The sequence below is a fragment of the Halichoerus grypus genome, chromosome 11 (assembly GCF_964656455.1).
Source record: "Halichoerus grypus chromosome 11, mHalGry1.hap1.1, whole genome shotgun sequence".
Classification (NCBI taxonomy): Eukaryota; Metazoa; Chordata; class Mammalia; order Carnivora; family Phocidae; genus Halichoerus; species Halichoerus grypus.
Window position 1 is genome coordinate 48,169,800 of NC_135722.1, and position 26,289 is coordinate 48,196,088.

General features: G+C 43.1%; 1 protein-coding gene across 2 annotated transcripts in view; it reads right to left on the reverse strand.

The window, feature by feature from the left end:
* Positions 1-26,289, reverse strand: part of SYT9 (synaptotagmin 9) — a 195,089-nt gene that overhangs the window by 135,171 nt on the left and 33,629 nt on the right. For both annotated transcript variants that reach the window (XR_013442445.1, XM_036089268.2), the window contains exon 2: positions 6,034-6,385. Coding sequence is in view for 1 of the 2 variants with exons in the window: in XM_036089268.2 (XP_035945161.1) it covers positions 6,034-6,385 (352 nt within the window). In the remaining variant the exon portion in view is untranslated. The remainder of the gene's footprint in view (positions 1-6,033; positions 6,386-26,289) is intronic.

A 26,289-nucleotide genomic window follows, 5' to 3' on the forward strand; every position in this document is an offset into this window, starting at 1 on the left:
GCTGGCCCAGATCTGAGTTGGAAGATTGGTAGTTGAGCCTGGAGAAAGCCTAATTTCAAAGATGATTAAAAAATCTGTGAAGCAGATTTCCCACAACAAACTCAAAAACACTTTAATGCCTGAAAGGAATCTGAGCCTCGCCAAGTCGCAGCCTCAGGTCAGCAGAGGCAGGAGCCCAGGTGCAAAAAGCTTTTCCTCCTCTCCTTTCCTCAATTTGAATTAACCAGTTCCAGGGTCCCACTTCGAGTCCCCAAAGTCTTGGTCCCTGAACCATGACCTAAAAAGCCAACTACTTCCACTGGATTTTAAGAAAGAGGACAATACCACAATTCACCAAATACAAATGTGCAAAGCAAGGGGTCAGGTAGGGTGGAAGGCACAGAGAGGCAAAGCCTAGTCACCGCCTACAAGGAGTTGGCTGGCCAGGGGGGTGATAGAATAGTCAAACGCTAACTACACAGCAGGTCAGAAGAGGAGAAGAACTGACCAGACGTTAAGGAGCCACACAGGCAGAGAGAGAGGCCACTGGCTTGGTGAATGGTCATGGAGGAAACGGTACTCTCCCCAAGCGTGGCTACTTAACTTGGCCTCATATTATCAGCCTCCAAATTGATGCTATAGACCTCAATAGGGAAATTAAGGAAGTTTCCATCTTGGCTCCCAGCTCTCCAGCAGGATAGGATCTTCAACTCTTCTGCCTCCACAGCTTTCTCCTCACATGCGCCTACATCTTCCATTCAGACTCTGTGGGAGAGCCAACGCCCATCATTCTCACCATCCCTTCCACCTCTGGGTCTCCCATGCAATTCCAGGCAACCCGCCATCACTTCAGTGACCCCATCTCAGAGGTGACACTTGGCTTATCCTTTCCCTGGTTCTGGGGTACCAGTGTAGACAGAGGTTCGGGGTTCAAGGAGAGGAAAGAGAGAATCAAACTGTGATTTCAGAACCACATGGGTTTCTTTACTAGGTTCAAGTCAAGACAGGGAAGTTTGGAAACAATGGGGATAGGATTGTTTCCCTTCTTGGAAGTTCTCCGGGTGATAGAGAGGAGAGAGTTGGGTTGTCCTGAGCCACAGACAGACACAGAAGAGGAAAGTCTCAGACAGGGGCAGATGCAGTGAACTGACTACAGGGCAGAAGGAAATGGGGATCTTTCTTAGCACAGGATTCAGAGGCTTCCAGAATGAATGATATAAGAAAGATGTAAGCATCACACCTTTGCCAGTGGAGGTGTGTGATCAAGTGGAGTCGGAAACTCTTGATGCATGACCTGCTCCTTCCCACACCTTCCACCCAAGGTAAACAAGTTTGAAATCTTGGTGTCACTTCCAATATTTTATTCCCTATTTCTAAGATGAGCTTATGTCCACCAACACCTTCTCAAAAGTAGCTCACAACTCATGCCTCTTTCCACTTCCATTGCTTCCAACTGAGCTCAGGCCTCATCATCACAGGCCTGAATCAGCCCCTATAGCCAGCCAGCCTTCACACTGTCCCAAGCATCTTAGACACTCCTGCCAGATTAATCTAGAGAGCAATTTGAGCACTTCAATGTGTGTAACTGGTGCTCTTCTCATCTATTTCCCCAACTAGGCTGTGGACCTTTTGAGGTCAGGGCTATACTTTTTTTTTATCTCTTTATTACCAGCACACGATATAGAACTTTGCACATAGCAGATGCTTAATACAACTGTCTAGAGTAAATATATAAATGCAAAGGACATAACAGTTTCCAATAATTAAATCCCAGTAGAGAAAATGCACATTTACATCTAGTTTCAGAATCCCATAGGAATTGAGAGAGGTCTAAGCAGCTTCCATTTTTGAAGCCATCAATTTATTAAAACCTGAAGAGATATCTAAGAGTAATTCAAAAAACTGTTGTGTTTAAATGTTTACATCTAACCAATGTTTTCAACACACACACACACACACACACACACACACATACATACAGCTTAATAGAATCATGCTACTTTTAGAGTAATTACAAGATTTAATCTCAGCATACCACTTACTAAAGTTGTGGCCAGCAATGGGACCCGAATCTAAAAATGCAATGATTGTCATCTTCTTTCAACTCTGTCAGAATATTTCTGTGACCCTAGGGATTGCTTAGTTCAGATATAAGGCCAAAAGTCTACACGTAAGGCTCTGAATGAAGGTAAGTCCTTGGACAAAAGGCCTTCCACCAGCCTCATCCCATATAGGCCCTTCCTCAGTTTACACTTCTGGCCGTTCGCCATTCTGATCAGCAGAACACAAGTGGCTGGATACCGATGCATGTATTCTGTCAGTCATTCATGCAGAAAGTCTGCTCTATGCCAGGGTTGCGCTAGGTGTTAGGTATACAGGGAGAAACAAAGCAGATGTGGCCTCCGAGCTCGCAGACCTCATAGATTAGAGAGGGACTACAGGTGATAAGCAAACAAAGAATCATTGAGTTAGAGTTCAATCCTGTGAAGAAATGCAAGCGAGGCAGCGTGTGAGAGAATGAAGAGTGGGAAGGGGTCGAGGAAAGGGCACATGCTTCAGACAGGGTGGTCGGGGAGGTCTTTCTGAGGAGGTGATGCTTTAGGTGGGACATTAAAGCTGCAAAGGAGCTGGAGAGGAAAAGGAAAAGCATTCCAGGCAGAGGGAACTGCATGTGTGAAGGCCTCCAGGCAGGAAAAGGCAGGGGTACTGAAGGCGCTGAGAGAGAGGCTAGTGTAGCTGGAACGTGACGAGCTTTCCCAGGTAAAGCTTCCTAGTGAGTTCACGTCCTCCGGGGTAGTGCTGCTTGGCGTTGAGGCAGAGAGCTGACAGAAGGAGACTGTGGCAGTAACATGCAGGCCCTAACAGGCCTGATAAAAAGATGTAGTGTGGCAATTGAAATTTTTATAAAACTAAAGTGTTACCTAGGTCCCATCTTGGGATGTGAATCAGGAAATGCATTAGGTGGCCTGTCAAGGTTCCTTCTATTTTGAGGACCCAGGGATTTTTTAAAAATTGGAATAGAGGGGCGCCTGGGTGGCTCAGTCGTTAAGCGTCTGCGTTCGGCTCAGGTCATGATCCCAGGGTTCTGGGATCAAGCCCCGCATTGGGCTCCCTACTCCGCGGGAAGCCTGCTTCTCCCTCTCCCACTCTCCCTGCTTGTGTTCCCTCCCTCGCTGTGTCTCTCTCTGTCAAATAAATAAATAAAATCTTTAAAAAAAAAATTGGAATAGAGATCTCTAAAATGTTCTGGTATTGAAGCATTCTGGAAAAAAAAAAAAATCCATATTCCCACAATATTACACAAAAGAGATTTCATCTAAATTGAAAAGAATGAACAGGAACTTTAGAGGGTTCTAATAGTAACTGAGCCAACTAGAAACAGAATGTTAACATCCTTGATCTTGGGAAAACAACAGAAAGTCATCCTGACCAGAAACCCTCCGAGGAGATAAAACAACGCCATCTTTAGGGCCTTCCATAGACATTGGTAGGAGCCGCACATATTCAAGCTCAAAAGGCCAGGAGAAGGTGAGCTTCCCAATATCAATGCTGTGACAGAAGCTATGCCGATGAGTCACAGGGACAGCAGGGATGCCCTTAACAGGGAGTCTAAGCCTTATGTTCTGTGGGTCAAGAAGGTGTCCTGGGACCCTTGGGACAAGTCACAATGGCTGCAGGAGGGAAGCAGTAAGAAAGAAAGAGACAGCAGTGAGGAAGTAAGGAAAATCATGAGGAAAAAAAAGGAAGAAATAAGAACTAGCAGAGCAGACTGTTGAGAGCCGTCTCAGCACAGAGTACCCCCCGCCCCAAATTCAGTATCACAAATGTTACTTAAAAAAGAATGTTAAAAATGTTTTGGAACATGAAGGAAATTTCATTCATTTCTCCCATTTTGTCAGTAAAAAAGGGTTTGTGTTTGTTTATAACATAACACAATCCCTCAAGAATTAGAAGACCATACACAACTCATTAGGGTGAGACCATGAATCATAGATACGTATTTTCAGACATAACCCATAACACTAGATCAGTAGTAATTTAGATAAGAATGTTTTAAATGCATAATGATGCAAACTATCAGTACTAGGTCAAATGCAGCTGGGAAGAGTTTAATAGTTTTCTTATGGTCAGATATTACTGAACTTGATTTGGCCATAAGAGAAGATAATTACATGACTCCAAAACTAAAATAAATCTAAATGTAAAGTTCATTTTATAGGGATAATTCCTTTGCTTTCCCCTTTTTGTCTTTTTCTCCTTCTACCCTATTTCCATAAATCAGTGGTGAAGATACCAGTTTTTATTTTTTTACCACAGCTTTTATTTTTAAATGAAATATATTTCTTGAGGTGTAGAGTACTTAAACATTTTTCTAAAATAAATATTGTGATAGAGTGATATGACTGCCGTCAGGTCATTAGAATTATGGCACAGTCCTCAGATCCATAATCTAATAGAAAGCACAGTACTATCTATCACCTTGTAGCGATGGGACGCGGATCAGAAAAGTTAACGTGCAGAGTAAAACCGAATGGGAGACAATTTCAATGGATCCTCCATCTGAAAGACTCTGGTTACTGAAATACTGAAGGAATTTTGTCCCGAGTCTGCACCACGGCATGAACTCCACGACAGCATCAAACAGAGCTCCACTTATATTTAAGTCTGTATCTAAAGAGAAACCCTAGTGAGAAAATCTGAGGAGTTCTTCTAAATCAAATGGCAAACAACCATCCATTTCCTCACAGAGGAATATTTTAGGTTTAGCTCTTCGATTCAGAATTGGAAATGATGCTAAACTAGGTTTGTGGAAAAATTAAATTATAAACTGTCATATTCCATCCCACTTAATGGGAATGTGCTGAGTCTCTAGGATAAACTCGATTAACATAAAAAAGGGTAAAATCTTATTTCTGTTTCTAGAGAACAAATAAAAAAGATTTTTAAAAAATGCCCCCAAACTTTCCGAATGACAGCACAGGTTATTCCTCTGGCTATCGCTCGAGCAAATATTTTCATTTAAAAAAAGCTGCTTCCTTTATCTCTCTTCCTGAAATCTCCTATTAAAAGTGGATCTTTATATCCAGTGATTCAGAATTGGCCGTTTAACCTCAAAGACACATCCGCGCCCACATCTGAGTCTTGGGAGAAGCCAGTCGCAGTGAGAATGGTCATGACAAGAGCAATACTGGAATGAAAACGGCAGCTCGGGCTTTGGAGCGCTTACCAGGCACAGCTTGTGCAAAGCGCATGAGGTGCATGTTCCTGCTTCATTCTTAAAACCACCCATATGTTGCTATTCTCACTATTCCTCTCTCACAGAAGAGGAAATGGAAACATGGAGGCTAAGTAATATATCCAGGGTCACACACATAAGTAAAGCCATGAACCTGACCCCAGAGCCCTTGCTTTTAATCACTGCGTTACATGATTTCTCTACTGCTTCAAGCACAGAGCATCCCACGGAAAGAGTGACCCTAGGCCTGGTACTCTAGGCCTTGCAAAGGCTGAAGATGGACAAAGGCCTCCAGCCACTTCGTGGACTACAAAGACAGCCTGTGTGTGAGAGCTCGGCTAGGTCAGAAGCACGGAACATAAGTCCGATAGCACTAGGAAGGCTGCGGGAAGAGCAGTTAAGGGCTCAGGCGCCGCTGTTGGATGAATCACGGTTCAAACCCTGAGTGCGTACCAACATATGACTTTTTTACTTAAACTCTTTGACTTAAGTTTCTTCTTGTGTGAAATGAAAATGATAACTTTTGCATCTCACGCAAAGTTGTGGACTATAGTAAAATAATGCACAGGAAGTTCTTAGAACTTGACATGTCACTATTCTTATTATGGACTAAGTGGAGACTATGTAGAGAGCTCAGGAGAGGTAAGGAACCTCACTGGAGCATAGGAAGCACCCCGTTTTCCCATATTCATGTCTCTGACACTGAATGGACGTGTGAAAGGTTACAGGCCCCGGGGCTCATCAGTGCTACTGCTGGCAAGGGAGGGAAGTGAGGTGGTCCCTGCCTTGCATTTGGAAAGGAAAGGGGCGTTACTGACCGGGCCGACGAGCTTGGCGCTGTGACTTGGCGCTGCACACGGACGCCATGGGCACAGTTCTCCTGGCCCCCGGCCTGGGTCGAGAGGGGAATGTCAGGGGAGGTGTGGCTGATCTTCATGGAGGAGTCAGGGCAGGGGGTGGGAGGGTCTAGGAAGCCCTCACTGTTCTCCTGCTCATTGGTCTCTGTGTCCGTGTAGTTAAGAGGTTCCCGATTGTTGTCTTTGCTACTAGACAGCAGGCCTCGTTCTCGCCACGGAACCCAGCAGAGTTTCCAAGACACGAAGAGAGACACGCCAAAAAGCGCGAGGCCACAGGCAGTGACCATGAGGGTCAGCAGGCTCACCGAGATATCTGCAAAGAAGCAAAGGTCAAAGGTCAGTGCGATGGCTCTTCCTGTGCCCATCCATTGCACAGTGTGGACAGAATGACCCTTTCATCCCTTCATCCCTCAGGAGCTGGCCACAGGGCCACCTGATGCCAGCATGGGGACAGTGAGACTCAGACACAACACAGAGAAGGGAACATGCAGGCAATATTTCAAAACAATGAACAGTCTGCTCTAGCAAGAGACAGAGTATATTCAGGGAGACCAGGAACGCCCTCCAAGTCAACTGAGACCCTACACCACGGCAATACAAAGCACTGAGGTTTTGTGAGCAGGGCAGCTTCAGCGGTCCTTAAAAATTACTGGGTCATTTCAGAGAGCTGTATAATAGAATTTGGGAACTGTTTAAGTCACAACTTTCTTAAACAAGAGAAGCTAGAGTGCTTTCTTTCTCTTTTTGATATGATTTTTAAGGGTCTAAGCAAAATGAAGCTCAAGTCCTCTGAAGCCTCAAGAATACCCCCCCAGCCAGTGGCCAGGTGCCCAGGACCCAGCGCCGACCATCACAGTTTGGGTTCCTCAGTAGCAGACCCTGAGACAAGTATTCAAGGGCAGATGGTTTATTTAGAAGGTGTAGAAAGCACAGGCAGGGGAGTAGGGAGGTGGTCCAGGGAAGGCAGCCAGCAAAGGGGGCTTTACCAAGCCAGTTACCACAGATGGACGGGACACCTCCTGGGCAAGCGTCACACCTCAGTCACCCCACACAAGGAGCATTTCCCACCTGCAGCACGAGGGGCAAAGTAAGCTTCAGCGGCCAAAAAATCCCACATTCAAATAAATGCAGCGGCTGGCCTGTGGAGGTCAGCAGGCATGCGCCGAAGTGGAGGGTGAGTGGCTATGCCGACGCAACCACGGCATCTGTTACCTGGACCGTGTGGCCTCTGCTAGGGTCCACGCCAGCGCAGGGGCTGTGCCCCTAACTCCCAGAACAAAGTCCAACCTCCTCCAGGCTTCTGCCCCATGCTACAGTGGAGCCAGGGAGGCTGAGGCATCAACGGGAGCCCATTCCTGGCGCTGTGGTGGTTGTAAACCCCCTTTCTTTCAAGGACACTCCCACCTGCCCCTACTGTGCCCCATTACACTCAGGAGCTCCAAGTATTCTCCCAGGTTTTGCCTTTACAGTCCATCATCAATATTTGCATTGCTTCAGCCAAAGTTTTCTGAATGTCCATTACGTGCCAGGCACTGTGCTAGGTTTTGGAAATAGTACAAGGGGGGGGACATGACAGACACACTCCATACCTTCTTCATAGACTCATATTCTTGTGAAGGACATAATTAGGAATAAGTTAATTTTCACAATATCGATTATCCACAGCATGGCAACGATCATGATGTGAGACAACTGGTATTTCTGCTGAGGCATGCATGTGAGCCCCTACTGGGAGTCACTCACCTGCTGAGCCAAGCTGACCCCCCACTACCCGTGTGCTTTTCAACATGTCTCTGAAGGTACTTTGATCATTCTTATGAAATGATAAATCAGTTTCTTCATGAAAAATTGCTCTTGAGAGAATGCCAGCTGCCAGGGCTGAGGACGGATCTAATGTATCTCCTCTGCCTCCCCATCGATCTTTGTCCTTTTGGTGAAATAGTATTCTCTCTCTGTTCAACAGCACTAGAGTTTCACATGGGCAAGTGAGCTCAAATCTGCCACCTTTCTCTCCTCAGCTCCCACTGAAGGGGTTCAGCAAACTATCCAACAATTGAAAACAAGGATGGGTTCCATCAGTCCATCCATGAACCAGTAACATTGAGGAATTTCTGGAATTGTTTTAAAGGAAAGCCAATTAGTACTGAACACTGAACACAAGCAAATGAAGGGACACTAAGGAAACAATAAAAATTAAAACTCCCAGGTGCAGAGCAGCAAGGGTAGGGATGGGGGCAGGAAAGAGAGTCGGGGGGGGCAAAGTAAAGGGCACCAGAAATCACACCTCATGGAGCCCCAACATGAGGTAGGAAGAGGGCATGGTCTGGCCACACAGGCTCCACTGGGTTCTGACGGCTCACACAGAGAGTGGAAAATCTGTCAGCGCAAACTTCTAGGATAGGTGGCAGAGCTGGGGATGCAGAAAGGAGGAGACTCTGTCCCAGTTAACCAGGCTGCCACAGCAAACATCAACTCCCACCTTGTCTAATAAAATCTAAAACCAAAACAGGCTCCACACCACAGTGAAATCCCTTAATACATTCTGTAATCCAAACGGAGGCAAAACTCCTCGCCTGTGTCCTGTCAGTCACTTGGGCGCTGTCCCGAAACAGACACTGCTACAAGACACCAGCAAAGGCTGGAGCTGGGCGCGCTGGGAAGCAGTAGGGTTTAGTAGGGCAATGTGCTAATTATATCATTATTCACCAAATATTCGCTCTCCCCCACCACAGCGTCCCCTATGCCGAGGAAGGAGAATCAAGCCCAAGCCCTAAATGGTTGGTTTTGTCTATGTGACTTGCTCTAGTCAATAAAATAAGAGTAGATATGGCCCATGCCACCTCTGACCAGGGGACTCTTGGCTTCCACCTTCTGCCATGAGAAGAAATCTTAAATAAAGCTCAGTCTTCCAACTTAGGTGCTATAATGGGAAGACTTGTGGCACAGGCCCAAAGTCCAGAATGAGGAACAAACTTAAACCTGACTCCCAGACTGGGGCAGAGCTGCAGCTGATCCACAGATCCATGAGCAAAACCTAAATAGTTGATGTTTTAAGTCACTAACATTTTGAAGGTGTTTGTTACCATGGCAAAAAAGCTGACTAATACACATGACCATATAATTTATTGTCCAAAGCTGGGACACCTTTAAGAGAGAGAAAGGGTGGGGGCACGTGGGTGACTCAGTTAAGCATCTGACTCTTGATTTTGGCTAGGTCATGATCTCAGGGTCATGGGATCGAGTCCTGCATTGGGCTCATTCTCCCTCTCCCTCTGCCCATCCCCCACACGCGTGCACTCTCTCTCTCTAAATAAATCTTAAAAAAAAAGAGAGAGAGAGAGAGAAGGGGTGATATTAATAATCACTTGGGACAAGAGCATTCACCCAGTACTCAGGGTAAACCAGAGCATATGGTCACTGGACTCATCACCCTGGTACAACATAACCTCTCAGGGTTAACGTGGCATAGACAACATGCTAAATATAAGAAATTAAAGCCTAGGCCCACTTAACCTCTCAAGGTTAACGTGGCATAGACAACATGCTACATAAAAGAAATTAAAGCCTAGGCCCCCACAGGGCCCTGACCCAACTCAAGAATGACCCCAGCTTGTTAGTTGACTCCCAGCTCGTGCACCCAAAAACACAGCTTGCTCCTAAGTCCAGTCATGGGGGATCCATGAGAGCAAGAATCTTGTCTATCTCAGCCTTGAATGCCAAACAACTAAAAGAATGCCTGGCACATAGTAGGCATTCAGTAAATGTCTGATGACACCCACCTAAGGAGCCCTATAGCCACCAGCTACATTTACCATGAATTATGGTTGTGACTTGCAAACTCTAGGAGGTACTACTCACATTCATAATCATTATAGATTTTTGTGCATATAGGTATTACAGAGAATTGCTGGCAAATGGCAAAAATGATTTTTTCTTATTCACACAAAGGTGCCATGTGGGTTAGCAATGGGCCAGGGAATACCTTCCAGGAGAAACCAATGGTGACCTACACAGACACACCAACCACTAAGCACAATCATCTGGGCTTCTATTTTGCAAACAACTCAGGGTTTTTCTGGACACTTTTTTCTCTTTTTTCAGAACAAAGTGTGAGAAAACTGTTGTGGAGTGACCATGGCCATGGATACTACCCACTTCAGACTCACGACCTTAGGAAAGGAAGAAGGAGAATCAGCTCAGAGTCACATAATAGTTTTGCTTAGAAGAGAAGTTATTTCTTAAGTTAGGTGGTAGGTACATGGCCATTTGTTTTATGATTGATCCTGGAACCATATGTATTCACTATATATATTCTTTGGCATTTATAGCATATTTCATAACAAAAACTAAAAAAAAATAGTAACATCGAAAAAATAATTATTCTAAAGATAAATTTTCTAAAAAATGGGGAAGTATAATTAGTTCTTTTGACCAAGAGCCAAGAGAATAACCAGATGGTGATTCAGGGATGAAAGGAGGCAAATGGCAACCCAGTTCTGATCAGATCCCTGGAGGTGCTGTTGCTTGGGGGTGACTGTGCATGAAAACTGTACCCAGACCTGACATAGAGTACATTCTTCCAGGGAAGATGTGGCATAGAAGACCCTGCCACTAGGACTGACCATCAGAACTCTCTTCTCCCTGCTATTAGATGTAGCCATTGGACATGACGTACTATAGCAAGACCCCTCAACACCAGATCCAAGACACCATGACATCCCTACACTCAACAGATATCCTAGCTATATACCTATAATCCTAAGGGATCCATGCAAGCCTAAAGACTTGTTTTGGAATGGCAAACATTACTGTCCAATGAATGAAAGGCTTGAGCGTCCATACACTACATATGGACAGATGAATAGTCGTTGTTTCCCTAAACTGCGATGTGCCATGAAGAACACATACACTGACAACCAAAGAAAAGTGATGGGCCAAATGAGCAGCCCAAAAGAAGTTAACCAACATTAAATAACTTAATGCAAGAGGCAAATTAATTCCCATACTCAGTGAGATATATAAACTTGTGACTAAAACTAAAAAGTATGGCTGCGGTAGTGATAGAATCAGACAGGCCCGAGATCCCAGCTGATCTAAGAAAAGAAGATTGTAGCCCTAGAATTCTACAGCTAGCCACATTATCACAAGAGAGAAAAAAAAAAGGCATTTTCAAGCAGTCGATGACTCAGAAAATATACCATTCTCCCTCTTAAGGATAAACCTTCTCCTGCATAAAACCTAAGGAAATTCTCCAAACAAATACAAATTTATGTCAGAATAGAGAACCCAAGAAAGGAAGGACATACTACATAAGATACACACTTACATACCGTGTATCACAAGAATTAGTGATAAGCAAAGGAAATAGCACAAAGTGCATTAAATCTAAATAATTGCTGGTTATGAGGTTATGAAGTTTAATGTAACTGTTCAGGAAAAAAAAAACTTAACAGAGCAAAAACTTAAAAAAAACTTAAAAGAGCAAAGGAGTTGGCGGGGATGCGGAGAAAGGGGAACCCTCTTACACTGTTGGTGGGAATGCAAGCTGGTGCAGCCACTCTGGAAAACAGTATGGAGGTTCCTCAAAAAGTTGAAAATAGAGCTACCATACGACCCAGCAATTGCACTACTGGGTATTTACCCCAAAGATACAAATGGAGGGATCCGAAGGGGTACGTGCACCCCGATGTTTATAGCAGCAATGTCCACAATAGCCAAACTATGGAAAGAGCCAAGACGTCCATCAACAGATGAATGGATAAAGAAGATGTGGTCTATATATATACAATGGAATATTATGCAGCCATCAAAAGGAATGAAATCTTGCCATTTGCAACGACATGGATGGAACTGGAGGGTATTATGCTGGGCAAAATAAGTCAACCAGAGAAAGACATGTATCAGGTGATCTCACTGATATGAGGAATTCTTAATCTCAGGAAATAAACTGAGGGTTGCTGGAGTGGTGGGGGGTGGGAGGGATGGGGTGGCTGGGTGATAGACATTGGGGAGGGTATGTGCTATGGTGAGCGCTGTGAATTGGGTAAGACGGTTGAATCACAGACCAGTACCTCTGAAACAAATAATACATTATATGTTAAAAAAAAAAAAGAAGAAGATAGTAGGAAGGGAAAAATGAAGGGGGGAAATCGGAGGGGGAGACAAACCACGAGAGACTATGGACTCTGAGAAACAAACTGAGGGTTCTAGAGGGGAGGGGGATGGGGGGATGGATTAGCCTGGTGATGGGTATTAAAGAGGGCACGTACTGCATGGAGCACTGGGTGTTATATGCAAACAATGAATCATGGAACACTACATCAAAAACTAATGATGTAATGTATGGTGATTAACATAACATAATAAAAAAAAAGTCAATACTTAAAAAATAAAAAAATAAAAAATAAATAAAAGAGCAAAGAAATGATGCTATACACACACTTAAATTCCAACAGTTCCAACAAAACATGGGAGGCAGAAGAAGGAAGGAAGTAAAAACAAATTGAATGTCCTATATTGTTAGCATGCAGAGATTATCGATGCTTCAACTTGATATTGATAAGGAAGTGCAGGTGCAAATATGTATATAAAATATTTAAGGGGGACTTTGATTCATAATGGTACATCTGATATATGTATTAATATCCTCTCCTTCTTGAGACTCCCATTAAGTGATAGGACGTAAATAAAAAAATATAAATGACAATCACAAGGAGTACAGCACAAGACAATCGACAAACTAAAAAACTTTTCTGGAAGACTGTATGTAGATAGAGAAGCAGCAGAGGATGCAGAGGGCAATACACCGAAGGGGTAGGCAACCTGACCTACTGAGCTCAGCCTCAGGACACAGACATTTCCAGTATGGTGGCAGCTAAGGCTGAGATATGGAGCTAAAAATATGGGCATGGATTGAAAATCTTCAACAAAATATTGTTCAATCTGTCTAGGGAGAAACCAAGGCAACTAGTGTGAGAATTAGTGTCCAAGAGCCAAATCCTCCACATTCTCACAAAAAATGTAACCCTTTAAGTCCCCTTAAAGTAAATTTTGCCTGGTGAAATATCATCCACAGATACATAGCCTCATAGTTAGCTTTTCTACCACTTCATTATTAAGTGTGACTAAGCTGCAAAGAATCACCAGCCATGTAAGGAAATCTTACAGCATCCAGATCAATGTATAAAAGCCAAAAAGAGGTTCCCAGAGAATACAGATAAATCAGGGAGGAAAAAAGAATTCTTCATTCACAGGATATTTCCAGAAGGTTTTTGATCCATTAAATCAGAGTAGACTACTAGTAAATGAATGAAGAATAAGACAGTGTTCTTAGAAGTAAAATAACATGATTGCTGAAATATATTAAAAATTTCATAGAGGGAGGGGGTGGGGGGATGGGGTAACCAGGTGATGGGTATTAACGTGTTGTGATGAGCACTGGGTGTTATACACAACTAATGAATCGTTGAACACTACATCACAAACTAATGATGTACTATATGCTGGCTAACTGAACATAATAAAAAAAAAAAAAAATCTTTCCCCCTAGGAAAGAGAGATATCATAGCGGGCAAAGAGTTTCTGATTCAGTAGGTCTGCCTAACAAGTTCCTAGGTTCTGCTGCTGCTACTGGTCTGGAAAACACTCTGAGAACTGCTTGGCCTGTTGTTGAACTTCAATGAATGAACCAACTAATATGTATAAAGTGCAGAAAGGCAAGAAGAGAAGTCACACCTCCTCTGACCTCAAGAAGCTTAGCTTCTGGCTAGAGAACTGCAAACTGCATATTCAGGAACCATAAGCAACAAAGTGCAGAATCTGATACCTATGGAAATTCTAAGAGGTGATGCTAAGTAGACTATGGACCACTCAGTCGGCCACTCTGCAGACTACTTAGAGATGTATTTTAGGGAGCTGTTGCCCATGGGATCACCCTGGCCCAACTAGTGATGGGAGCTGATCGAGAAATATTTTTCATTTTTGTCTCCTGGATGGACAATTCTTACATTTCAGGCTTCTGAAAAGATTGCAGAAGAACAAGGAACAGTTGCTTGCCTGTGTGCCAACTCAAAAGCTAATCCTTGCATTTGTTTTCCCTTAGTTCCTGTTTCATCTCTCTGTCCCTCATACCCTCTCTCTAGGATCACATTCCCAGTAAGCTATCTGCACACAATCCTTTTTCTCCGTGTAATATTGTGATTTATAATAACAAATATATATTGGAAAAAAATGTAAGAGAGGGTAAAGTCAAGGAACATCTACCTGAAGTGGACCAAACAAAGGTAACAGGAAACTTAAGTGAAAGATATGAGATACAGACTACGCATTCAGAAGGTCTAATATCTACGTTTTCCAGAAAGTGAAGACAGAGAAAATGAAGGTAAAAACCATCGATGAAAAAAATTTTTCATTCCCTAGAACTGAAGGACAAATTATAGGAGTCCACCGAGCACCTACAATAAAATAACCCTACTTTAGACACATTATTGTGAAATTTTGGAACAAAAAAAAAAAAAATGAGGGAAAAATCACAAAAGCTTGAGAGACAAAAATAACATGAACACAAAGAAATTAGAACCACACTGGTACTGGCCTTCTCATAAAAAAACACCAGATAATGGAATAACGCCTACAAACTTCTGAGGAAAACTTGTGCTCAGGTTAGAGTTCTATACCCAATCATACTGCCAATACAGTATAAGGGCCAAAAACATCAGCAAGATTACTTTCTGTGCACCTATCATAGGAAGTTACTTGAGGATAAATGTATGAGATGAAAACAGGAGAGAAGAAGACAGCGTGTACAGGAGAAGTGGCAACTCTGCTCAGAAGACCAGCGACGGCTCTCCGTGAGAGGTTAGTGACGCACCTAGAGAGGAGTCAGTCCAGCCTGGAACAGGAAGACAGCGCTCAAGGGAGGAGGCCTCCTCACATGAAGAGGACTTGAAAATAAATAAACAGCATTATGGAGAGTTTAGCTTCTAATGACATTATTACTTGTCTTTGAATAGAGAGAGAGAAGGGCGGGGGGAGAAATTAGGAATTCCAGGAGGAAAACTCTTTGGGAAAAGGAAGAATAATCACAGTATACCTTTTGGTTCTGTACTAGATAAAATTTTATATTCATGATAACATGAACACCATTTATTGATTTTCAACCCTTAGAATCAAGCAATAGACAAAGCATGGAAGATATAAGTACGATGGTGGAACAGAATGCAAATTCAACTCTGACAATTTAAATTAATAGAAAAGATGTCAGAAATTAAGAGGTAGAAAGAGGCAAGAAGCTAATGGCAAGATTGAAGGTTGCCTTCCAAAATGAGGGAAACAAGACATACTATCTACAATTGATAGACACCTGCACATATCGATATTTTCACGCTAACAGTATTTATTTTTACATTAAAAACCATGCAGAGATACAGCAAGCCATTTCTGTGGGGATGAAATTAGAAGGGACTTTCACTTCCATATTAACTTCTTACAAAGAACAAGTGTTACTGAGAAGAAAAAAAAAAAGATTTTTCAAGCTACTATAGAATGTAAAGCATATACGGCTTAGTACATTCTGGTGAACTTGGGTCTGTAATCCCAAAGCATTTCTGAAAACAGTCCTTATTTACTTCTGCTCCTTGGTATATAAGGAACAAATGAATGAAAATCTTGATAATCATTATAATAATGATCTTCTGAGTCCTTAGCACAGTTTTCCTTCCAAGTCAAACCTATAAAAGATATCCATCCTTGTCTACTCATCTTTGTTCAGACCTCTTGATTCATAAAAAAAATATCAAAGGGCTGACATAGGCTATCAACCTTTTACTTTGCTAATACTGATGTTAAAATGTAACTCATTTACTGTCACGGTCACATGATACAAGAAAGAGCATTTTAACACCAAAAACAAATGGCCTTCCCTTAAAATACTGTATTGAACTTTATGAATAAAACCATTCCACTGTCCTTATTTTGCCAGTTTGCTTCAGACCTGTGAGAGCCTCGTAGAGGATACCCAAGGCACCAGAGATTGAGAACCACCGTCCTAGTCTCTCACATGTCAGTCTGGCCTCATCTCTACTTTTTACGGCAACAAACACAGCTCAGGGCAAAACAGGGAAAGGGATGATGTTTTTGATATCTACCCCGGCCTTCCTATCCCAAGCTCTCCTCTTTCAACTGTGCTCCCAACCTCGTGTTATCCCAGAGGACTGGAATTTTTGAAGAGATTACTTTGTCACCTAAAGATTTCGTGTCTGTGTCTAGTCCTCTCCTGCCCAGAGGAAATGGACAATGAGGACATGGAGGAGCCCGTCGATGCTCAGGATGAACGAAATGTGGTATTTCCAGGGTAGGAGAAGGAAGCTAGGGAACACAACTGAGAAGGGAAGCAAAAAAGATCAGAACCAGAAAAATGGTGCTGAGCACTGGGCCTGAGATGGAGTGTGACATAAAAAAGAAGAGGAAAGTCATGGTCAGAAGCTCAGATGATAGGACCTGGCTTAAAAGACTGGTGCAAAATGAAGTAAGGCAAATGGCTTGAGGTCACTGATACGCTCATCTACATACAACTTACCTTTTAATAAAAGGATTAGAGGTGGCCTAAAAATATATATACCACCCTGGGTGCCTGAGTGGCTTGGTCAGTGGAGGCTCAGGTCATGATCAGGGTTGTGAGATCCAGCCCCGCATGGGCTCTGCGCTCGGCAGGGTGTCTGCTAGAGATTTTCCCTCTCCCTCTGCCTCTGCCCCTCCCCCTGTTCATGTGTGCATGTGCATGCTCTTTTCCTCTAAAATAAATAAATCTTTAAGAAATACACACACACACACACAGCACAGTAAGATAAACTTGGTGAAGAAATCAGGAGTGAAGAAAAATAAAAGTAAAATGAAGCTGAAGTCAGGGGCAAGGTACATAGCCAAAAAACATGCGTGAAGCTTTGTAAAGTCGTCAGAAGTAGTTACAGAATTGGCTCCCAACATCCCACTTGTCAGAGAGAAGAATGAAACATAACTAATTACGTGATTCAGCATCCAAAACACTCTACAATTAAGAAACATTTGAGACAAGGAAAATTTTAACTAGCAATGTAATGATATTAGAGATTATTGTTAACTACTTTCTAGATAGAATAATTATATTGTGGTTATGTTGTGTAGATACATATGAAAACATTCAAATGATATCTGGAATTTGTTTCAAATTACAGATGAAACGAGATTGACCACGGGTTAATAGTTGTTGAAACTGAGTAATGAGTCCGTGGAGTTTATTATATTATTCTCTCTACTTCTGACAATTTCTTAATGAAAAATAAAAAACAAAACGTCTCTTGGTCAAGAAAAACGTGGATCCCTGACTCCAGTCTTAGATTTTCTTTTTTAATAGGTCTTGGGTGAAGAACTTTAATCTCCATTTCTAATAAGCATCTCAGATTTCAGATTAACCTAATGCAGATGGTATATAGATAACACCAAGGAGACCTGATCAAGTATATATATACTCTGTATACATATGGAGTACATATACACATGTGTGTGCGCACACACACACACACACACACACTGGTTCAGAACACAAGACGCCTTCCTAATCCTAATACAATTGTGTCTTGAGGGCCTAATAAAGATAACACTGGGAAATTTAGTTAGACAGTCAGGCCATAGAGAACTTGAGGCTATTGCCTGGTGCCTTGTAGGGAAAGCAGTAATGTGATTAGATGGAGGAAACAGGCAAGCCCAGACAGCGCTGGGGACGAGCTGTCAGGGGTTTCAGGGAACGGAACCAACATGGAAACCCTGTACTACAAGAAACCTCAGTGATCCCCCACAACAGCCCACGTGAGAATCACCTCATCAACAATCCCTTCCGTGTGACCATGAGGCCTTCATTTGAATACTTTATTTACTGTCTTTTTAACCTTAATACAATAAACATGTATTACTCTATAATGTAAAAAAAAAATAATAATAGTAAAATGGTTGTGTTAAAAAATCACAGCATTCTGGAGTTATCCAGTGAAGGGGAACTTAGCCCCGTACACACCTCAATAGCCCAGGGGGCATCTTCCGGATGGTGACCCTCAGGCATCTTGGATAAGAAGCATGTAATAGATTTTAGGCTACACTTAGATGTGTTGGTGTTTAAATGACTGCACTAAGTTGTCTGGGAAATGCAATCTTGCAGACCTTTCTCTTTAATTATACTGCAAGCACCATAGCACAGTATTAGGAGCACGTGTTCTAGAATCACAAGGTCAAGGTCTGCAGCCCAACATCCGTGGTGTAATGTTACTTAGATCTCTCCTTATCTTGTTTCTCTTTGTAACACTGGGATGATTATAGTGTTTACCTCTTGGGATTGTAGTGAGTGCTTAGAAAGGTCCTGGCATTCAATAAATTAAGTTACTGTTCTTTGTTTTTTTCAGGATTCAGCCACTCCATATCCAGACTTATTCTTATGCCAAAAGGTGGTCAGCTTGGTTAATAAATAGGGAGACCTCCTGTAGCTTGATGAAATGGGCTGACAACAAGCAAACATCAGGTGCCTAATAGGTGCATATTGAGCTGAATTACCAAGGACAGGAAAAGGAGCTCCTACTGAGCACCTGGTGTTTGCTAAGGACTAAACAAGGGTACAAAATAAATAAAATGAGCCCTTGCCCTCAGGGAACCACTAGTCAAGAGAATTTCGACAATGCTATTCACGATTCACAGAGTGCTACGGGAGCCCAAAAGTGGGGACTACATAGCCCAATCTGGGTTTTAGAAAAGGCTTACCATAAAAGAGGAATGAGCCAAGTCCTACTTATAACCACTTCTCTTATACAAAGACGAAACTCAGGTCACTCGACGATGTGGCCAAAAGACTTCACCAGAAGAAAGGCCAGGGCTTCTGTGTATGGTTACCCATGTTGTATAGGGCACAAGTGCTCAGCTGTACATGGAGGCCTCAGGAAAGAACTGGCAATGTTCCAACAGCTCCAGGACCAGCTTTGCCACCATTTATAATTTGTGACCTTGGGTAAGTCACTGCCTCTCTCTGGTCTTTCTCATCTGTCCTAAACGTCCTGGGCATGGCTCTCACATTCTGTGGTTCTTGTGAAAATGCCAAACGACCTTGAGTTCACAGTAATGTCTGTGTCCAGAGCTAAAGCCATTATAATAATTCCCATTAGTGACCACAAGCCAACGAGTGCAATCCAACTGGAGGCTATGGTTTAGGGCCGTTCCTACTTCTCATTCTTGCAGCAGACAGGAGGTTCTCTTAGCACTAGCTCATGATGCAAATTGAAAGGATTAAGGAGCATTAACTTGGGCCTGCGGGGGCCATACATTAAGGTACTGAGCCAGATAAACAGAGCACTTCGCTGCCTTAACCCTAAGAAGCCCATGGACTAGGAAAATGAATTGGAACATGGAAATTGGCACTAATTGCATTCTCCTGTGATTGACATAAAAGGTTGGGCATATTTAGTAGGACTGTGTCTCTGGCCCTCAGATCCTTTCCTCAGAAGGCTGCCCAAATGACTCTGTCCGTGTTAACTAAACAGCTGGCCTAAAATTAGCGTTGAGAGAACACTTTCTGTTGCACCTTCTATTTGCAAAGTGCAGCCTCATCAGTGTGACCAGCTCCTCCTCACACCGCCATCACCCCCTCTGCCTCGGCCACATGGGGCAGGGGCTGCTCAGAGGACACTGTGGCTGCAGCCGCAAACACCCACAGCTGGGTTTTGCCTCTGGTACCCCTGCCCTTCCCATCCTGTGGCACCCGAGCCCCTGCTGTCTGCACAACAGGAAGGCTCAGGAATTATCATCAGGTTTGCCACTGGGCTCCCAGGATCTTTTTACTCTCTACAGAAATTATTTAATTGGAAACAAAATCTACTTAAGAAAATATTTTACTACCCACTGTAGCTTCATTGGAAGTGCCTGCAAATCTACAATGTTCTCCGTAGCATGGGATTCTGGCCTGTGCAGAGTAATTGGAAACACTCAGATGTACTTAAGATTCCTACAAAATAGTAGAAAATCTGACGAGTAGGGTTTTAGACAATGGGGACTTTTTGCCTGAAAAGGACACCATGAAACGGAACTGAAGAACATGTGGGGGAACTGGGCACAAGCCAAAGAGGTCGGCAACCTTCCTTGGTCTGTGTCTGTGGAAAATGGGAGCCCCAGCCCTCCCAGAGCAGGAGGATAGGGGTCAGCAACTGAAGACCTGATGTTCACTTCTTTTATCTCCTATGAGACTCTGAGCTGCCTGCAACCTCTCCTGGGCCATTTTTTTTTTTTTACTTCTAAAAAGGGTGAGGGGAGAAATTCCTCCTTGCCTGGCTCTTTTGAAAGTTAGGTGTCCTTGCATATATATAAAAGCCTCCCATATGCTTTCACAGTGTTGTTTGAGATTCTTCTTCAGCCTGGCATTGCTGCATTGACCTAATAATTCATACCTCCCACAGGACCCCTTTCCAAACTTCCTCAGTCCCAGTCATCTCCTAGACCAGATCTGGTCTTGCTTTGGTCCAATTAGCATTTAAATCTCTCCTCTACCCTGTGGAACAAGATCAAAAGGTTGCTGACGACCTCCACCTTTGTGAACCAGCATTTAGAAAAACCTCATAAAGCAACGTGGAATGTTAGAGTGAGAATGCTTCTTCCCAGTCCTGGCTCCCATGAGGAGTGACTTTTCCCTCAATGCTCCTGGTCACTATCCTACCTCTTCCTTCTCCACTCAGAGGTGAAGCAGGTTGCTCGATCAGAAAGCATCTTCCGTTTACCACCCCAAATCCATCTCCTTCCCTCTCTTGCTCACGTTTGGGACGTGGAGTGTGACCCATGTGGACTATATCCAGGAGGTGCCCTGCCTTGGCTTCTGTTGAGTTCGGCCCTGACAGGAAATCAGAGGGTGAGGAGAGAATGAAGTGATAGTATGTATTACGCCGGCTTTCTTCCAGCTGGGTTACTGTGCTGCAGGCGTCCCTCTAACTGAGAGGCACAGCCCCTTTTCTGGATTCTTTCAGGCCCATGGGTGGCGATGGCTCCCTACCATTTCAAGCGCTAAAGTACTGTACTCTCCCTTGCTGGCTTCCCTGCATCCTGACCATGTCTTTGTAAAAAAGTCCCTTACGAAGCTCTCCTCAAATTACTGGGTTTGACCACGGTGCCCGTTTCCACTGCGACCCAGGCTGAGATGCTGTAGAATGAGCTGTTTGCTATTCTAGGCCCTACCTCTCGTCACCTGAGTAACCTCGGGGAACCTGAACTCATATTTGAGCCTGAGTTTCCTAATATATAAAATGAGATGCAATGAGATGGAAGGGCCCTTCCAGATCTCACATTCTTGAAGTGAGAGGAATTTTATATCTAAAGTCTGTCCTACAACTTAGCATGATGTCTGGCACACAGGAGGCGCTCGGTGTTTGATGAATGATAAAATTCTAAGCTGTGTATCATTTCCATTTTTATATCTACTAAAAAATGTGCTTCAGGAAAAGAAACTGCCAAAGAAGTCGTGTGTTTCAGTATATAGAGAGTGAGTGTTAAGATAACCTTTTCATCGTGATTGAAAATGGTACAGTATTTCATGCTTCTCCGAACATTTAAGACTCCACAGAGACCGTGCAGTGCAATGGAAAGAGCATGGGCTCTGCAGACAGGCATCATTTCTTACCTTCACCATGCCTGGTACTGAGCTGCCTTGAAGGTATTATGTAACCGGGGGTAGAGGGACCTGTACAGAGTGTGTCAGAGAAACTACATTTTCAGGAGACACTCTTACGGCCAGATGATGTCTCCAGATAGGCTTGCTTTTAGGGCAACACCAACCCTAGAAGCACCTCTCCTAAGAAACAGTTCCAAGCCACGGGCTGCTTAAAGTCAGAACAGAGAGCCAACTCCTGGCTCCAGTTCTTCCCTATTTTTTTTTTTCCTTCTGTCTGGCTTGAACGCTGGTCCAGGGCTAAAAACACAGGCTCTCTTCCAACATCCAACCTCTTACTAGTTTGGACTTCTATACCTGAAACCCTAATGTATCCCCCAGGTCACGGATCTGCCTGTGCAAGCACAGTCAGGCTTAAATGATTGGCAACTGGTTAAAAGCGTGAGCTCTCATGTCTTTGTATGCAACTGGTAATTTTCTACAAATTATGTTTTTAAGTCAATTTCCTTTCCGTAAATATTTCATGCTGCTGAAATGAAGACGGTTTCTCTTAAATCATTCATTTTCATTAGTAGTTATGCATAGAAACTGGCGTCTATTCAACATCAGAATGATTAATAATACTGGTATATAACCCAAAAATGTAGTAATTGTTCTAAAAAGCACTGGCTATAAAGAAAAAATATACTTTAGATTTCAATAGAAATTACTGTTACCTCTAACTGGAAGATACAAAGAATACCAATGCTTCTCAAAAAGGATCTCCTTAGGCCTGCCTCTCCTTGACTCACAGGAATTCTGCCTAACAGGCAGTGGACAGAACTACAGCTATAAGCAGGCACGAACGTTTTCTCCTAAGACATTTCTGCAGTCCTCACTTCTCTTTATAGTGGGTATTCTCTTTTTCGTATTGTGGTAAAATTCTGCATAAATGGAAAATTTACCATTTTAACCATTTTTATGCACAGTCTTCAGTGGCATGAAGCACATTCACACTGCGGTGCAGCCATCACCGCCGTCCATCTCCAGAACTTTCTGTGATCCTGTACTGAAATTCCGTACCCATTACACAATAACGTCCCACTCACTTCTCCACCCCTCCCCCCCAGCCCTCCGGCAGCCACAGCTCTATTTTCTATCTCTATGACAAACCAAATCGTTTGCTTCACTTTAATGAAAGTTGGTCACTGCACAGGCTCTGCACCTCCCTCAGCAGAGGGAGCGAAAGACAATGCCAGGCAGAGAGCCCAGGCAGGTGGCTACCCAAATGCTGAGTAAACGGGAGAGCCTGGGGGGACATCCCACATGACGCTTCAGAGACTTAGGTGGGAAAGGGGGCCACAAATAAGTGTTTCACTAACATTCTCCAGGTCCTCGGACCCTGGATGGAATGGGCTCTCCTGCGGCTGCACAGAACTTCCCCCACTCTTCTGGCATTCATCAGCATCCTGTATCACTAGCGGTCCAAGCAGCAGCGCCACAAGACACTCTATACCAACGGGGGCCTGAGATAGGAGAAGTGTTTTCCTAAAGACCAAAAATGTGAGTGCTGGAGACGGGGTAATGAACACTCCAAACAGCAAGCAGAGAGGGCAGGGTTCTCACACATAAAGGGGCGGAAGAAATTGAGGCTAGATCACTAGTGGGAGATCAGGCAGGAGCCCTAAAGACCCAGCAGAGATTAGCAGGCAGCCAAGGCCAGGAAAACAGGGGGGGCAGCACTGGAAGAGAGAAACAGCAAGAGCATCAAGTATGCATTAGAGGGATGACACGAGTACTAGGTTCAGCTGAAAGATGGCAGAGCCGAAGGAAGTGGCTCATTTTAAGTGGGATATTGTTATCCACCATATTCCCCACAGGAGACTCACAGGAAAATGCAAGAAGTGGGAGGACAGGAGTCCTTCCTATCCCTTAGTAGGGAAAGGATGATGGTCCAGCAGGCCTAGGTATAAAATGCTAAAGTTGCCTCACATAGGCCCATAAGATATTTAAGTGAATAATCAATTAAATGGAAATAAGAATTACTGAAATGATTAGAAAGGATGAGACATTATCATAAAAATACAAGACTTACTAGGCAAGGAGCGGGTTGATGAAGTTAGATTTCTAACAAATATATCTAACTCCACAGCTTTACTAAATACCAGTAATAGCCAGGCACACAGTCTCCCTCAAATCCTTCTGCCAAAATACTCTTAATGGAGCATCACCCACCCCACAGTTTGGGGTTCCTCCCAGGGTTTCCCAGGGCCCTAGCACTCACTTACTTATTCCCACTGTTATGACTCTGGAGTCTGTGTCAGAAGAGCCTTCGACAATCTTGCAAAATCAAGTCTAGGAAGCATCTTTGCCATTTGCTATGAAGTCATGATGTGAACATATGGACTGCTATATACCACTTGGAAAATGTGGTGCATCAGAGCCTAAACAATTCCACTTCCATAAATAACTTATAAAATACATAAGGAAATGGAATGAAAGCATAAAGTGTTTGGTTGTCTTTATAACTTGCATACTATTTTGGAAAATTCTAGATGTTTGCTGCTTTATAATTTGTTAGAAACTAGAAGGGGCCCCTATCTCATTGTCCCAAAATGAGAAAGAAAAAATTGCAATTAGATATCATTACTATGAATCAAGTTAGGTTTAAAATAAGGACGCAGACTATCTCAAGGTGAAGGAGGTTATAGTAAGGAGCTTGACCCTCTTCTAAGATAGGGAGCGACTCAGTTTCTGCTCAGATCTTTGAACAGGTAAGGATAGAAACCATAACCACCACCAAACTGAGAAGCCAATGTGGGTAGTTATATCCAATCATTACTTAATGCTTTCTTGGGAAGAAGTAAGTGGACTTTGCTGAAAACCCCTTCTGACTAATGTTGGTCACAGAGTTCTGAACCTTACACTCCTGACTTTATAAAAAGAATCATTAACTTAATATGGGCATTGAAAGGATGAAGAAGCCTGGCTGATCTTCAGCCTCAAAATTCCCATAAGATAGGGTCTAGGGGTAGTTTGTACTATAGACTATATACCTCCCAATTCATAATATTAAATCCCAACACCCAATGAGTTAGGAGGTGGGCCTTTGGGAGGTGTTTAGGTCATGAGGGTGTTGCCCTCACGAATGGGATTAGTTCCCTTATAGAAGAGACCCCAGAGAGCTCTCTTGCCCTTTCCACCCGGTGAGGACACAGTGAAAAGACAGTCATCTATCAGCTAGGAAGTAGGCCCTCAGCAGACACTGATCTGCCTATACCTTAATCTTGAACTTCCCCGACATCAGGATTGTGAGGAATAAATATCCATTATTTGTAAGTCACCCGGTCTCTGGTAGTTTGTTACAGGAATCCAAATGGACTAAGACAGCTTGGTCCCCTAAGGATGTGGAAATATAACCCAATGGCCTGAGTAAACTCATACAGAGTTGTCTTTCTGTTTCTCGATGCTCAAACTCCATGATTAGGTGAGGGGAAGCATGTGGAAAATTATGGTGAAAGGGTCATGTAAAGGGAGAAAAGTATGGAGAAGTGAGAGGAAGGAACACAAGATTCCCCATACTAGACTATTCTGATGTAAAATTTTGCCTTTCAAGACACTAAGAGTATAGAGCAGAAAGAAAACAGCTTCAGAGAAGCTGGGAAACAAAGAGGATTAATCCAGGAGCCAAGCCCCCCCCCCCCCCCCCCGCCTCCAAAAAAGAGAAAATGGAGAAGAAGAAATTCTCTTAAAAATAACATTTCCCAGAGTGAAAGAAAGACATGGTTTTGGATTAAATATCCCAGAAAATGCTGAGCAAGATGAATGAAAAAAGGCATATATTCAGACACATTGTTATGAAATTTCAAAACCCCACGGCTAGAGAGAACATCATAAAGAGACCTAGAAGCCAGGCACCTTTAGACTTTTAAGCAATTCTGTAATGCAAGAAGACCATGAAACAGTACCTTTAAATATCCAAGAGAAAATTATTCTCATTATAGAATGTATGCTTAGCCAAATCATCCATAAAAATGAGGGCAAAATAAAAGTTTTTTTAGGATGCAAGCATTCAATATCTATGTCCTATGTCCATCTTCTGAAAAATTTACTTGAGGATGTACTCTAAATTAAAAAAAAAAAAGGAATTCAAAAAAGAGAAAGTAGGGAAACTAATAAACAGTGTGCTTAACCTTCAAGTGCCAGTGATATGGGGTCCCAGGACATCACCGCTGTCTAGATTAGAGAGAATACTTCTAGATGAGAGCAGGAACTCCTGGGAAGAATACCAGCAAGAAGAAAGTAGTTTCCCAATACCAGGTATATGATCAAGAGACTGGCTGTTTTTAATAATAAAGTGAAGAAATATTGCTTCCTTTCATTTACATAATATCCTAAGCATTTGGTGATAGCAAATACTACAAAATAGTCTAAGAAACACAAAATGGCATAAATGGTAGTAACAGTCAAATATCAAGCCAATTAAAATATGACAAAATTGTGAACAAGTGATGTCACATCACCAAACACTTTGGATACAAGGAATCGAATCCTTCAAGTGGCACAAGATTAACAAC